Source organism: Rana temporaria, chromosome 10 (genome assembly GCF_905171775.1).
Source record: "Rana temporaria chromosome 10, aRanTem1.1, whole genome shotgun sequence".
NCBI classification, from domain to species: domain Eukaryota; kingdom Metazoa; phylum Chordata; class Amphibia; order Anura; family Ranidae; genus Rana; species Rana temporaria.
The window spans coordinates 152,127,273-152,144,160 of NC_053498.1; the positions used below are offsets into that span (position 1 = coordinate 152,127,273).

A 16,888-nucleotide genomic window follows, 5' to 3' on the forward strand; every position below is an offset into this window, starting at 1 on the left:
CCTACATAGAGAGAACACCGCCCTACATAGAGAGAAACACCACCCTACATATAGGGAACACCGCCCTACATAGAGGGAACACCGCCCTACATAGAGAGAACACCGCCCTACATAGAGAGAACACCGCCCTACATAGAGAGAACACCGCTCCCAAAATAGAGGGAAACACCGCCCTACATAGAGGGAACACCGCCCTACATAGAGAGAACACCGCCCTACATAGAGAGAACACCGCCCTACATAGGGGGAACACCGCCCTACATAGAGAGAAACACCGCCCTACATAGAGGGAAACACCGCCCTACATAGAGGGAACACCGCCCTACATAGAGGGAACACCGCCCTACATAGAGGGAACACCGCCCTACATAGAGGGAACACCGCCCTACATAGAGGGAAACACCGCCCTACATAGAGGGAAACACCGCCCTACATAGAGGGAACACCGCCCTACATAGAGGGAAACACCGCCCTACATAGAGGGAAACACCGCCCTACATAGAGGGAAACACCGCCCTACATAGAGGGAAACACCGCTCTACATAGAGGGAAACACCGCCCTACATAGAGGGAAACACCGCCCTACATAGAGGGAACACCGCCCTACATAGAGGGAAACACCGCCCTACATAGAGGGAACACCGCCCTACATAGAGGGAACACCGCCCTACATAGAGGGAACACCGCCCTACATAGAGGGAAACACCGCTCTACATAGAGGGAAACACCGCCCTACATAGAGGGAAACACCGCCCTACATAGAGGGAAACACCGCCCTACATAGAGGGAAACACCGCCCTACATAGAGGGAAACACCGCCCTACATAGAGGGGAACACCGCCCTACATAGAGGGAAACACCGCCCTACATAGAGAGAACACCGCCCTACATAGAGGGAAACACTGCCCTACATAGAGGGAAACACCGCCCTACATAGAGGGAACACCGCCCTACATAGAGGGAACACCGCCCTACATAGAGGGAACACCGCCCTACATAGAGGGAAACACCGCCCTACATAGAGAGAACACCGCCCTACATAGAGGGAAACACCGCCCTACATAGAGAAAACACCGCCCTACATAGAGAGAACACCGCCCTACATAGAGAGAACACCGCCCTACATAGAGGGAAACACCGCCCTACATAGAGAGAAACACCGCCCTACATAGAGAGAAACACCGCCCTACATAGAGGGAAACACCGCCCTACATAGAGAAAACACCGCCCTACATAGAGGGAAACACCGCCCTACATAGAGAAAACACCGCCCTACATAGAGAGAACACCGCCCTACATAGAGGGAAACACCGCCCTACATAGAGGGAAACACCGCCCTACATAGAGGGGAACACCGCCCTACATAGAGGGGAACACCGCCCTACATAGAGGGAAACACCGCCCTACATAGAGGGAAGCACCGCCCTACATAGAGAAAACACCGCCCTACATAGAGGGAACACCGCCCTACATAGAGAAAACACCGCCCTACATAGAGAAAACACCGCCCTACATAGAGAGAACACCGCCCTACATAGAGAGAACACCGCCCTACATAGAGGGAAACACCGCCCTACATAGAGAGAAACACCGCCCTACATAGAGAGAAACACCGCCCTACATAGAGGGAAACACCGCCCTACATAGAGAAAACACCGCCCTACATAGAGAGAACACCGCCCTACATAGAGAGAACACCGCCCTACATAGAGGGAAACACCGCCCTACATAGAGAGAAACACCGCCCTACATAGAGAGAAACACCGCCCTACATAGAGGGAAACACCGCCCTACATAGAGAAAACACCGCCCTACATAGAGAGAACACCGCCCTACATAGAGGGAACACCGCCCTACATAGAGGGAAACACCGCCCTACATAGAGGGAAACACCGCCCTACATAGAGAGAAACACCGCCCTACATAGAGGGAACACCGCTCTACATAGGGGGAACACCGCCCTACATAGAGGGAATCACCGCCCTACATAGAGGGAAACACCGCCCTACATAGAGGGAAACACCGCCCTACATAGAGGGAAACACCGCCCTACATAGAGGGGAACACCGCCCTACATAGAGGGAAACACCGCCCTACATAGAGAGAACACCGCCCTACATAGAGAAAACACCGCCCTACATAGAGAGAACACCGCCCTACATAGAGAGAACACCGCCCTACATAGAGGGAAACACCGCCCTACATAGAGAGAAACACCGCCCTACATAGAGAGAACACCGCCCTACATAGAGAGAACACCGCCCTACATAGAGGGAAACACCGCCCTACATAGAGAGAAACACCGCCCTACATAGAGAGAAACACCGCCCTACATAGAGGGAAACACCGCCCTACATAGAGAAAACACCGCCCTACATAGAGGGAAACACCGCCCTACATAGAGGGAAACACCGCCCTACATAGAGGGAAACACCGCCCTACATAGAGAGAACACCGCCCTACATAGAGAGAAACACCGCCCTACACAGAGGGAAACACCGCCCTACATAGAGGGAAACACCGCCCAACATAGAGAAAACACCGCCCTACATAGAGAGAAACACCGCCCTACATAGAGGGAAACACCGCCCAACATAGAGAAAACACCGCCCTACATAGAGGGAAACACCGCCCTACATAGAGGGAAACACCGCCCTACATAGAGGGAAACACCGCCCTACATAGAGAAAACACCGCCCTACATAGAGGGGAACACCGCCCTACATAGAGGGAAACACCGCCCTACATAGAGAGAAACACCGCCCTACATAGAGGGAAACACCGCCCTACATAGAGGGAAGCACCGCCCTACATAGAGAAAACACCGCCCTACATAGAGAGAACACCGCCCTACATAGAGGGAAACACCGCCCTACATAGAGGGAAACACCGCCCTACATAGAGGGGAACACCGCCCTACATAGAGGGGAACACCGCCCTACATAGAGGGGAACACCGCCCTACATAGAGGGAAACACCGCCCTACATAGAGGGAAACACCGCCCTACATAGAGAGAACACCGCCCTACATAGAGAGAACACCGCCCTACATAGAGAGAACACCGCCCTACATAGAGAGAACACCGCCCTACATAGAGAGAACACCGCCCTACATAGAGAAAACACCGCCCTACATAGAGGGAAACACCGCCCTACATAGAGGGGAACACCACCCTACATAGAGGGAACACCGCCCTACATAGAGGGAAACACCGCCCTACATAGAGGGAAACACCGCCCTACATAGAGGGAAACACCGCCCTACATAGAGGGAACACCGCCCTACATAGAGAGAACACCGCCCTACATAGAGGGAAACACCGCCCTACATAGAGGGAAACACCGCCCTACATAGAGGGAACACCGCCCTACATAGAGAGAACACCGCCCTACATAGAGGGAAACACCGCCCTACATAGAGGGAAACACCGCCCTACATAGAGAGAACACCGCCCTACATAGAGAGAAACACCGCCCTACATAGAGGGAAACACCGCCCTACATAGAGGGAAACACCGCCCTACATAGAGAGAACACCGCCCTACATAGAGAGAAACACCGCCCTACATAGAGGGAAACACCGCCCTACATAGAGGGAAACACCGCCCTACATAGAGGGAACACCGCCCTACATAGAGAGAACACCGCCCTACATAGAGGGAAACACCGCCCTACATAGAGGGAAACACCGCCCTACATAGAGAGAACACCGCCCTACATAGAGAGAAACACCGCCCTACATAGAGAGAAACACCGCCCTACATAGAGAGAAACACCGCCCTACATAGAGAGAAACACCGCCCTACATAGAGGGAAACACTGCCCTACATAGAGGGAAACACTGCCCTACATAGAGGGAAACACCGCCCTACATAGAGGGAAACACCGCCCTACATATCTGAACCTATAGACTGATGAAGCCAATGTCTGCCATCTTGTTCTGCACTCCTCAGGGGTGGGACAAGTCTACAAGTATGAAGCCCGATGTGAAATCTCACCGTCTGAGGAATCCTTCATCTCGGCTGAACCGACTCCAAAGGCGCTTGTCTTCTCTGCTTTATCGGGACTCAACTTCTTCTTACCAAGAAGGGACCTCCTCCTCCCTGCAAGTCAAACAAACAGGAGTGTGAGAACCACCGGGACAGACCGACTCACAGACCGCCGCCCATCGCAGAGCACCGCCCATCACAGGCCGCATCCCATCACATTCCGCCACCCATCACAGAGCACCGCCCATCACAGACCGCCGCCCATCACAGGCCGCATCCCATCACATTCCGCCACCCATCACAGGCCGCATCCCATCACATTCCGCCACCCATCACAGAGCACCGCCCATCACAGACCGCCGCCCATCGCAGAGTACCACCCATCGCAGGCCGTCGCCCATCGCAGAGTACCACCCATCGCAGGCCGCATCCCATCACATTCCGCCACCCATCACAGACCGCCGCCCATCGCAGAGTACCACCCATCGCAGGCCGCATCCCATCACATTCCGCCACCCATCACAGAGCACCGCCCATCACAGACCGCCGCCCATCACAGAGTACCACCCATCGCAGGCCACATCCCATCACATTCCGCCGCCCATCACAGAGCACCGCCCATCACAGAGTACCACCCATCGCAGGCCACATCCCATCACATTCCGCCACCCATCACAGACCGCCGCCCATCGCAGAGTACCACCCATCACATTCCGCCACCCATCACAGGCCGCATCCCATCACATTCCGCCACCCATCGCAGGCCGCATCCCATCACATTCCGCCACCCATCACAGAGCACCGCCCATCACAGACCGTCGCCCATCACAGAGCACCGCCCATCACAGGCCGCATCCCATCACATTCCGCCACCCATCACAGGCCGCATCCCATGACATTCTGCCACCCATCGCAGGCCGCATCCCATCACATTCCGCCACCCATCGCAGGCCGCATCCCATCACATTCCGCCACCCATCGCAGAGCACCGCCCATCACATTCCGCCACCCATCGCAGAGCACCGCCCATCACATTCCGCCACCCATCGCAGGCCGCATCCCATCACATTCCGCCACCCATCGCAGAGCACCGCCCATCACATTCCGCCACCCATCGCAGAGCACCGCCCATCACATTCCGCCACCCATCGCAGGCCACATCCCATCACATTCCGCCACCCATCACAGGCCGCATCCCATCACATTCCGCCACCCATCACAGAGCACTGCCCATCACAGACTGCCGCCCATCGCAGAGTACCACCCATCGCAGGCCACATCCCATCACATTCCGCCACCCATCACAGGCCGCATCCCATGACATTCTGCCACCCATCGCAGGCAGCATCCCATTACATTTCGCCACCCATCACAGAGCACCACCCATCGCAGGCCGCATCCCATCACATTCCGCCACCCATTGCAGAGCACCGTCCATCACAGGCCGCATCCCATGACATTCCGCCACCCATCGCAGGCCGCATCCCATGACATTCCGCCACCCATCACAGAGCACCGCCCATCACAGGCCACATCCCATCACATTCCGCCACCCATCGCAGGCCGCATCCCATCACATTCCGCCACCCATCGCAGGCCGCGTTCCCATCACATTCCGCCACCCATTGCAGGCCGTATCCCATCACAGAGCACCACCCATCCCAGGCCGCGTCCCATGACATTCCGCCACCCATCGCAGGCCGCATCCCATCACATTCCGCCACCCATCACAGAGCACCGCCCATCACAGGCCGCGTCCCATGACATTCCGCCACCCATCACAGGCCACATCCCATCACATTCCGCCACCCATCGCAGGCCGCATCCCATCACATTCCGCCACCCATCGCAGGCCACATCCCATCACATTCCGCCACCCATCACATTCCGCCACCCATCTCGCAGGCCGCCACCCATCACATTCCACCACCCATTGCAGATCGCCCACCTGCCAACTTACAGGACTTAAAAGGACCTGCTACTGACAGCTTGGTGCCAGGTACCCCAGCATACCTTCAAAGGTCAAGTGGGGTCCATGGCGAGGGGGGGGGATCAGGCTGATCAGTATATACAGTGCCTTGAAAAAGTATTCATACCCCTTGACATTTCCCACATGTTACAACCAAAAACATAAATGTATTCTATTGGGATTTTATGTGAGAGACACAAAGTGTCACATAATTGTGAAGTGGAAGGAAAATGATACAAATAAATATGTGAAAAGTATGGGGGGGGGGGGGATTTGTATTCAGCCCCCTTTACTCTGATAAATATAATCTAGAGCATGGGTCTTCAAAACTACGGCCCTCTAGGTGTTCAGGAACTACAATTCCCATCATGCCTAGTCATGTCTGTGACTGTCAGAGTTTTGCAATGCCTCATGGGATTTGTAGTTCCGCAACAGCTGGAGGGTAGTAGTTTGAGGATCCCTGATCTAGAGGATCCAATTGCCTTCAGGGGGGAGAATCTGTCCTCAGGACAACTATTAGTGGTCTCTCCACAAATCTGCCCTTTATGGAAGAGGGACAAGAAGAAAGACATTGGAGGAAGAAAGACATAAGAAGTCCTGTTTGCAGTTTGTGAGAAGCCATGTGGGGGAGGGGACACAGCAAACATGTGGGGGAGGGGACACAGCAAACATGTGGAAGAAGGTGCTCTGGTCACATGACACCAAAATTGGCCTAAAAGCAAAACGCTCTGTGTGGGGAAAACTAACACTGCACATCACCCTGAACACACCATCCCCACCGTGAAACATGGTGGTGGCAGCATCATGTGGTGGGGATGCTTTTCTTCAGCAGGGACAGGGAAGCTGGTCAGAGTTGATGGGAAGATGGATGGAGACAAATACAGGACAATCTTAGAGGAAAAGACTTGAGACCGGGGGGGGGGGGGGGTTCACCTTCCAGCAGGACAACGACCCTAAAGTACAGCCAGAGCTACAATGGAATGGTTTAGATCAAAGCCTATTCATGTGTTAGAATGGCCCAGTCACAGTCCAGACCTAAATCCCATTGAGAATCTGTGGCAAGACCTGAAAATTGCTGATCACAGACGCTCTCCATCCAATCTGACAGAGAGGGAATAACATTGATTATCTAGTTACAGTGACACCTGAATGTGGGTGGGATATATTCAGCAGCAAGTAAACATGTTGACCCTGAAGTTGATGTGTTGAAAGCAGAAAAAATAGGACAAGTGTAAGGATTGGAGGAACTTTGACCAGGACAAAATTGTAGAGCCAGATTCACGTAGAGCGGCGTATGTTTAAGCGGGCGTAGCGCAGCTCATATGCGCTACGCCGACGTAACATTGAGAGGCAAGCTGAGTATTCACAAAGCACTTGCTCCCCATATTTACGCCGGCGTAACGTAAATGGGCCGGTGTAAGCCCGCCTAATTCAAAGTAGGCAGGTAGTGGGCGTACTGTAATAAAATGAATCGTGACCCCATGTAAATGCATGGCCGTACGAACGGCGCATGCGCGTGCATGCTCAGAATCACGTCGAATTTACGCCCTAAGATACGACGGCTCAATGGCAACGACATGAACGTAACCTACGCCCAGCCCCATTCACGTACGACTTACGTAAACGACGTAAAATACGACGGCAGTTCCGACATCCATACCCTAAATGACTTAGACCAGCTTTTTGGTGGTTTATCTTTACGCCGGACGTACGCCTTACGTAAACGGCGTAGCTTACTGCGACGGGCGCAAGTACGTTTGTGAATCGGCGTATCTCGCTCATTTACATATTCAATGCGTAAATCAATGGAAGCGCCACTAGCGGCCAGCATAAATATGCACCCAAGATACGACGGCGTAGGAGACTTACGTCGGTCGTAGGAAGCCAAAATTCAGGCGTATATTATTACAAGAATACGGCGCATCCATGGATTTACGCGGTGTATCATTAGATACGCCGGCGTAAGTCTTTCTGAATCCGGCTAGTAATGTCTTGAACTGCCTTTTTCAAGCAGCGTGCCCAGGTACACCAGGGGTGCCTGTGGCTTCTTCAGGGGTGCCTGTGGCTTCTTCAGGGGTGCCTGTGGCTTCTTCAGGGGTGCCTGTGGCTTCTTCAGGGGTACCTGTGGCTTCTTCAGGGGTACCTGTGGCTTCTTCAGGGTTGCTTGTGGCTTCTTCAGGGTTGCCTGTGGCTTCTTCAGGGGTGCCTGTGGCTTCTTCAGGGGTGCCTGTGGCTTCTTCAGGGGTGCCTGTGGCTTCTTCAGGGGTACCTGTGGCTTCTTCAGGGGTGCCTGTGGCTTCTTCAGGGGTGCCTGTGGCTTCTTCAGGGGTGCCTTGGCAAAATGCCTAAAAAATGGATCAAAAACTGTATAGAAGCCGGAAGGTGTATGAAGCCTGACTATTACACAAAGCCATGGCATTTCATTGTCCACCATTACAACTTCCGAGACACCGGCAAACTGACAACCAATTACGTCATCCGTTGATAAGGAGGATGTCTGTTGCCTCCACAGCATCCACGTTGGACCCCCCTGGGCCTCTCTCAGCACTGGGGTCACATTCGCTGACTGATGGAGAGAAAATGAAACATAGGAATACTAGTCAGTACCATTGTGCAAAAGGAAGAATAAATCACCTCTCATGCCGCGCACACACACCATCATTTTTCGGGTTCTAAAAAAACAAAGTTTTCCAGGCTCTAGAAAAAATTACGTTTTTTCCAACTTCATCATTAAAACGGCGTTGTCCACACATGATTGTTAAAAAAAAATGCTCTAGCAAAGCGCGGTGACGTACAACACGTACGACGCACTATAAAGGGGAAGTTCCATGCGGATGGCGCCACCCTTGGGGCTGCTTTAGCTGATTCCGTGTTAGTAAAAGACGATTCGCGCTTTTCTGTCTGTTACAGCGCGATGAATGTGCGATCTTCATTATGAACGCTAGTTTTACCAGAACGAGCGCTCCCATCTCATAACTTGCTTCTGAGCATGCGCGGGTTTTTCACGTCGTTAAAGCCCACACACGATAATTTTTTACAACCCGAAAAACTACATAGTTTAAAACGTCGTGAAAAAATAGAGCGTGTTCGAAAAAAAATTTGCCCGTTAATCAGAACCCGAAAAATGCTCTGAAGCCCACACACCATCGTTTTTAATGACATTTTTAAAAAACGCCGTTTTTTACAACCCGAAAAATGATGGTGTGTACGCGGCATGACATTGGGTGTCCTACATGTGGGGGTGTTTCTGTGTTATGTTGACCTATTTCTTTTTTCCTCTACAGGGGAAACCGCAAAACCTATTAGAATCCTTTTTTACATTTTAGAATGAGGCATCTCGAGATTGTCCAAAATTTGCCCTGACTGAGATATACTGGCCTAGAGGACTCAGAGTAACCCCAACACTACCCCAGCTCTTGTGGGATGTTCCCAGTCCAACCAAAAGGGGTCCAACAAAGGAGAAGCGGCCAACTGGTGACAGGGTGATGGGTGGCCAAGGCTCATTGATGGAGGTGGGGGAGGGAAGGCTCATTGATGGAGATGGGGAGGGAGGGCTCATTGATGGAGGTGGGGAGGGAGGGCTCATTGATGGAGGTGGGGAGGGAAGGCTCATTGATGGAGGTGGGGGAGGGAAGGCTCATTGATGGAGGTGGGGGAGGGAAGGATCATTGATGGAGGTGGGGAGGGAAGGCTCATTGATGGAGGTGGGGGAGGGAAGGCTCATTGATGGAGGTGGGGAGGGAAGGCTCATTGATGGAGGTGGGGGAGGGAAGGCTCATTGATGGAGGTGGGGAGGGAAGGATCATTGATGGAGGTGGGGAGGGGAGGCTCATTGATGGAGGTGGGGAGGAAAGACTCATTGATGGAGGTGGGGGAGGGAAGGCTCATTGATGGAGGTGGGGAGGGAAGGATCATTGATGGAGGTGGGGAGGGAAGGATCATTGATGGAGGTGGGGAGGGGAGGCTAATTGATGGAGGTGGGGAGGGAAGGCTCATTGATGGAGGTGGGGGAGGGAAGGCTCATTGATGGAGGTGGGGGAGGGAAGGCTCATTGATGGAGGTGGGGGAGGGAAGGCTCATTGATGGAGGTGGGGAGGGAAGGCTCATTGATGGAGGTGGGGGAGGGAAGGCTCATTAAAGGAGGTGGGGGAGGGAAGGCTCATTGATGGAGGTGGGGGAGGGAAGGCTCATTGATGGAGGTGGGGAGGGAAGGCTCATTGATGGAGGTGGGGGAGGGAAGGCTCATTGATGGAGGTGGGGAGGGAAGGCTCATTGATGGAGGTGGGGGAGGGAAGGCTCATTGATGGAGGTGGGGGAGGGAAGGCTCATTGATGGAGGTGGGGGAGGGAAGGCTCATTGATGGAGGTGGGGAGGGAAGGATCATTGATGGAGGTGGGGAGGGGAGGCTAATTGATGGAGGTGGGGAGGAAAGACTCATTGATGGAGGTGGGGGAGGGAAGGCTCATTGATGGAGGTGGGGGAGGGAAGGCTCATTGATGGAGGTGGGGAGGAAAGGCTCATTGATGGAGGTGGGGAGGGAAGGCTCATTGATGGAGGTGGGAGGGGAAGGATCATTGATGGAGGTGGGGAGGGGAGGCTAATTGATGGAGGTGGGGAGGAAAGACTCATTGATGGAGGTGGGGGAGGGAAGGCTCATTGATGGAGGTGGGGAGGGAAGGATCATTGATGGAGGTGGGGAGGGAAGGCTCATTGATGGAGGTGGGGGAGGGAAGGCTCATTGATGGAGGTGGGGGAGGGAAGGCTCATTGATGGAGGTGGGGAGGGAAGGCTCATTGATGGAGGTGGGGGAGGGAAGGCTCATTGATGGAGGTGGGGAGGGAAGGATCATTGATGGAGGTGGGGAGGGGAGGCTAATTGATGGAGGTGGGGAGGAAAGACTCATTGATGGAGGTGGGGGAGGGAAGGCTCATTGATGGAGGTGGGGAGGGAAGGATCATTGATGGAGGTGGGGAGGGGAGGCTAATTGATGGAGGTGGGGAGGGAAGGCTCATTGATGGAGGTGGGAGGGGAAGGATCATTGATGGAGGTGGGGAGGGAAGGCTCATTGATGGAGGTGGGGAGGGAAGGCTCATTAATGGAGGTGGGGAGGGAAGGCTCATTGATGGAGGTGGGGGAGGGAAGGCTCGTTGATGGAGGTGGGGAGGGAAGGCTCATTGATGGAGGTGGGGAGGGAAGTCTCATTGATGGAGGTGGGGAGGGAAGGATCATTGATGGAGGTGGGGAGGGAAGGATCATAGATGGAGGTGGGGAGGGAAGGATCATTGATGGAGGTGGGGAGGGAAGGCTCATTGATGGAGGTGGGGAGGGAAGGCTCATTGATGGAGGTGGGAATGGAAGGTTCATTGATGGAGGTGGGAATGGAAGGTTCATTGATGGAGGTGGGAATGGAAGGCTCATTGATGGAGGTGGGAATGGAAGGTTCATTGATGGAGGTGGGAATGGAAGGTTCATTGATGGAGGTGGGGAGGGAAGGCTCATTGATGGAGGTGGGGAGGAAGGGCTCATTGATGGAGGTGGGGAGGGAAGGCTCATTGATGGAGGTGGGGGAGGGAAGGCTCATTGATGGAGGTGGGGAGGAAAGGCTCATTGATGGAGGTGGGGAGGGAAGGCTCATTGATGGAGGTGGGAGGGGAAGGATCATTGATGGAGGTGGGGAGGGAAGGCTCATTGATGGAGGTGGGGAGGGAAGGCTCATTGATGGAGGTGGGGAGGGAAGGCTCATTGATGGAGGTGGGGGAGGGAAGGCTCATTGATGGAGGTGGGGAGGGAAGGCTCATTGATGGAGGTGGGGAGGGAAGGCTCATTGATGGAGGTGGGGAGGGAAGGCTCATTGATGGAGGTGGGGAGGGAAGGCTCATTGATGGAGGTGGGGAGGGAAGGCTCATTGATGGAGGTGGGGGAGGGAAGGCTCATTGATGGAGGTGGGGAGGGAAAGCTCATTGATGGAGGTGGGGGAAGGCCCATTGATGGAGGTGGAGGGAAGGCTCATTGATGGAGGTGGGGAGGGAAGGCTCATTGATGGAGGTGGGGGAGGGAAGGCTCGTTGATGGAGGTGGGGGGGAAGGCTCATTGATGGAGGTGGGGAGGGAAGGCTCATTGATGGAGGTGGGGGAGGGAAGGCTCATTGATGGAGGTGGGGGAGGAAAGGCTTGTTAATGGAGGTGGGGAGGGAAGGCTCATTGATGGAGGTGGGGAGGGAAGGCTCATTGATGGAGGTGGGAATGGAAGGTTCATTGATGGAGGTGGGAATGGAAGGTTCATTGATGGAGGTGGGGAGGGAAGGCTCATTGATGGAGGTGGGGAGGAAGGGCTCATTGATGGAGGTGGGGAGGGAAGGCTCATTGATGGAGGTGGGGGAGGGAAGGCTCATTGATGGAGGTGGGGAGGAAAGGCTCATTGATGGAGGTGGGGAGGGAAGGCTCATTGATGGAGGTGGGAGGGGAAGGATCATTGATGGAGGTGGGGAGGGAAGGCTCATTGATGGAGGTGGGGAGGGAAGGCTCATTGATGGAGGTGGGGAGGGAAGGCTCATTGATGGAGGTGGGGGAGGGAAGGCTCATTGATGGAGGTGGGGAGGGAAGGCTCATTGATGGAGGTGGGGAGGGAAGGCTCATTGATGGAGGTGGGGAGGGAAGGCTCATTGATGGAGGTGGGGAGGGAAGGCTCATTGATGGAGGTGGGGAGGGAAGGCTCATTGATGGAGGTGGGGGAGGGAAGGCTCATTGATGGAGGTGGGGAGGGAAGGCTCATTGATGGAGGTGGGGGAAGGCCCATTGATGGAGGTGGGGGGAAGGCTCATTGATGGAGGTGGGGAGGGAAGGCTCATTGATGGAGGTGGGGGAGGGAAGGCTCGTTGATGGAGGTGGGGGGGAAGGCTCATTGATGGAGGTGGTGAGGGAAGGCTCATTGATGGAGGTGGGGGAGGGAAGGCTCATTGATGGAGGTGGGGGAGGGAAGGCTTGTTGATGGAGGTGGGGAGGGAAGGCTCATTGATGGAGGTGGGGAGGGAAGGCTCATTGATGGAGGTGGGAATGGAAGGTTCATTGATGGAGGTGGGAATGGAAGGTTCATTGATGGAGGTGGGGAGGGAAGGCTCATTGATGGAGGTGGGGAGGAAGGGCTCATTGATGGAGGTGGGGAGGGAAGGCTCATTGATGGAGGTGGGGGAGGGAAGGCTCATTGATGGAGGTGGGGAGGAAAGGCTCATTGATGGAGGTGGGGAGGGAAGGCTCATTGATGGAGGTGGGAGGGGAAGGATCATTGATGGAGGTGGGGAGGGAAGGCTCATTGATGGAGGTGGGGAGGGAAGGCTCATTGATGGAGGTGGGGAGGGAAGTCTCATTGATGGAGGTGGGGAGGGAAGGATCATTGATGGAAGTGGGGAGGGAAGGATCATAGATGGAGGTGGGGAGGGAAGGATCATTGATGGAGGTGGGGAGGGAAGGCTCATTGATGGAGGTGGGGAGGGAAGGCTCATTGATGGAGGTGGGGAGGGAAGGCTCATTGATGGAGGTGGGAATGGAAGGTTCATTGATGGAGGTGGGAATGGAAGGTTCATTGATGGAGGTGGGGAGGCTCATTGATGGAGGTGGGGAGGAAGGGCTCACTGATGGAGGTGGGGAGGGAAGGTTCATTGATGGAGGTGGGAATGGAAGGTTCATTGATGGAGGTGGGGAGGGAAGGCTCATAGGTGGGGAGGAAGGGCTCACTGATGGAGGTGGGGAGGGAAGGCTCATTGATGGAGGTGGGGGAGGGAAGGCTCATTGATGGAGGTGGGGAGGGAAGGCTCATTAATGGAGGTGGGGAGGGAAGGCTCATTAATGGAGGTGGGGAGGGAAGGCTCATTGATGGAGGTGGGGAGGCAAGGCTCATTGATGGAGGTGGGGAGGGAAGGCTCATTGATGGAGGTGGGGAGGAAAGGCTCATTGATGGAGGTGGGGAGGGAAGGCTCATTGATGGAGGTGGGGGAGGGAAGGCTCATTGATGGAGGTGGGGAGGAAAGGCTCATTGAAGAAGGTGGGGAGGGAAGGCTCATTGATGGAGGTGGGAGGGGAAGGATCATTGATGGAGGTGGGGAGGGAAGGCTCATTGATGGAGGTGGGGAGGGAAGGCTCATTGATGGAGGTGGGGAGGGAAGTCTCATTGATGGAGGTGGGGAGGGAAGGATCATTGATGGAGGTGGGGAGGGAAGGATCATAGATGGAGGTGGGGAGGGAAGGATCATTGATGGAGGTGGGGAGGGAAGGCTCATTGATGGAGGTGGGGAGGGAAGGCTCATTGATGGAGGTGGGGAGGGAAGGCTCATTGATGGAGGTGGGAATGGAAGGTTCATTGATGGAGGTGGGGAGGCTCATTGATGGAGGTGGGGAGGGAAGGCTCATTGATGGAGGTGGGGAGGCAAGGCTCATTGATGGAGGTGGGGAGGGAAGGCTCATTGATGGAGGTGGGGAGGGAAGGCTCATTAATGGAGGTGGAGGGAAGGCTCATTAATGGAGGTGGGGAGGGAAGGCTCATTGATGGAGGTGGGGAGGGAAGGCTCATTGATGGAGGTGGGGAGGGAAGGCTCATTAATGGAGGTGGAGGGAAGGCACATTGATGGAGGTGGGGAGGCAAGGCTCATTGATGGAGGTGGGGAGGGAAGGCTCATTAATGGAGGTGGGGAGGGAAGGCTCATTAATGGAGGTGGGGAGGGAAGGCTCATTAATGGAGGTGGGGAGGGAAGGCTCATTGATGGAGGTGGGGAGGCAAGACTCATTGATGGAGGTGGGGAGGCAAGGCTTATTAATGGAGAATGGAAGTGGGGAGTCCGATCCAATACATGTGATGTATATGGGGCTTTGTAGCGGCAGACCGGTCAGGGTGCCAATACTGACCTGTGTCCACAGCTAAAAGTGCCTACAATGGACATGTGAGCATCAGAACTGGAGCACGGAGCAATGGAAGAAGGTGACCTGGTCTGAGGAATTCAAGAATGGTTTGAGGAACACAACAATGAGTTTGAGGTGTTGACTTGGCCTCCAATTCCAAAAACAAGTCCGATCCATGGAGGGCCCCACCTCCCAACCTACAAGACTTAAAGGATCTGCTAATGACAGCTTGGTGCCAAATACCACAGCATGCCTTCAGAGGTGTAGTGGAGTCCAAACCTGGACGGGTCAGGAAAGGGGAATCTACTGAATTTTAGGGTGGTGGTCATAATGTTGTGTCTGACTGGTGTACAAACGCCTTCTTGGACCTCGGCCTCCCTTACAGGGGAAAGTAAACTCCATCATTTATCTAACTGTCCTCCGGGTGGATTTAGATCTGTTTGAATTCACCGACTGAAATACTGGAAGTGACGGAGCGGACTCTCTCTGCAGCAAAGCCGCTTATCTCTTAGTAGATGGGGACACCACGAGTTCCTGGAGCATCTGACGCACAATCCGGCCCGCCACAGGGTTGAGATGGGGGGGGGGGGGGTTGGGTTAGGGATCGATCGATGGGAGGTTTCTAAACTTCTACAGATTAAATTGGCTGATTTCTGCTTCTACCAAAACCAGTCCAACTAGAACAGAAAAGGGTCTTCACCAAACTCTCACCACAAGGGTCTCCAATGTCTTTGTATGATGGAGGACCCCCGGGACCCTCACTGGGGACCCCTGAACCCCGTCATTCTTCACCAAACTCTCACCACAAGGTTCTCCAATGTCTTTGTATGATGGAGGACCCCCGGGACCCTCACTGGGGACCCCTGAACCCCGTCATTCTTCACCAAACTCTCACCACAAGGTTCTCCAATGTCTTTGTATGATGGAGGACCCCCGGGACCCTCACTGGGGACCCCTGAACCCCGTCATTCTTCACCAAACTCTCACCACAAGGTTCTCCAATGTCTTTGTATGATGGAGGACCCCCGGGACCCTCACTGGGGACCCCTGAACCCCGTCATTCTTCACCAAACTCTCACCACAAGGTTCTCCAATGTCTTTGTATGATGGAGGACCCCCGGGACCCTCACTGGGGACCCCTGAACCCCGTCATTCTTCACCAAACTCTCACCACAAGGTTCTCCAATGTCTTTGTATGATGGAGGACCCCCGGGACCCTCACTGGGGACCCCTGAACCCCGTCATTCTTCACCAAACTCTCACCACAAGGTTCTCCAATGTCTTTGTATGATGGAGGACCCCCGGGACCCTCACTGGGGACCCCTGAACCCCGTCATTCTTCACCAAACTCTCACCACAAGGTCAGAAGAGGACAACGTTCTCCAATGTCTTTGTATGATGGAGGACCCCCGGGACCCTCACTGGGGACCCCTGAACCCCGTCATTCTTCACCAAACTCTCACCACAAGGTTCTCCAATGTCTTTGTATGATGGAGGACCCCCGGGACCCTCACTGGGGACCCCTGAACCCCGTCATTCTTCACCAAACTCTCACCACAAGGTTCTCCAATGTCTTTGTATGATGGAGGACCCCCGGGACCCTCACTGGGGACCCCTGAACCCCGTCATTCTTCACCAAACTCTCACCACAAGGTCAGAAGAGGACAACGTTCTCCAATGTCTTTGTATGATGGAGGACCCCCGGGACCCTCACTGGGGACCCCTGAACCCCGTCATTCTTCACCAAACTCTCACCACAAGGTTCTCCAATGTCTTTGTATGATGGAGGACCCCCGGGACCCTCACTGGGGACCCCTGAACCCCGTCATTCTTCACCAAACTCTCACCACAAGGTTCTCCAATGTCTTTGTATGATGGAGGACCCCCGGGACCCTCACTGGGGACCCCTGAACCCCGTCATTCTTCACCAAACTCTCACCACAAGGTTCTCCAATGTCTTTGTATGATGGAGGACCCCCGGGACCCTCACTGGGGACCCCTGAACCTTGTCATTCTTCACATACATTGGGTCATAGAATGGT

At 54.5% G+C, this 16,888-nt stretch overlaps 1 protein-coding gene across 3 annotated transcripts in view; it reads right to left on the reverse strand.

Moving 5' to 3' along the window:
* Positions 1–16,888, reverse strand: part of PRDM2 (PR/SET domain 2) — a 59,351-nt gene that overhangs the window by 25,474 nt on the left and 16,989 nt on the right. For all 3 annotated transcript variants that reach the window (XR_005743911.1, XM_040326563.1, XM_040326562.1), the window contains exons 2-3: positions 8,228–8,524; positions 3,999–4,103 (exon numbers count right to left, since the gene is read on the reverse strand). Coding sequence is in view for 2 of the 3 variants with exons in the window: in XM_040326563.1 (XP_040182497.1) it covers positions 3,999–4,017 (19 nt within the window). In the remaining variant the exon portion in view is untranslated. The remainder of the gene's footprint in view (positions 1–3,998; positions 4,104–8,227; positions 8,525–16,888) is intronic.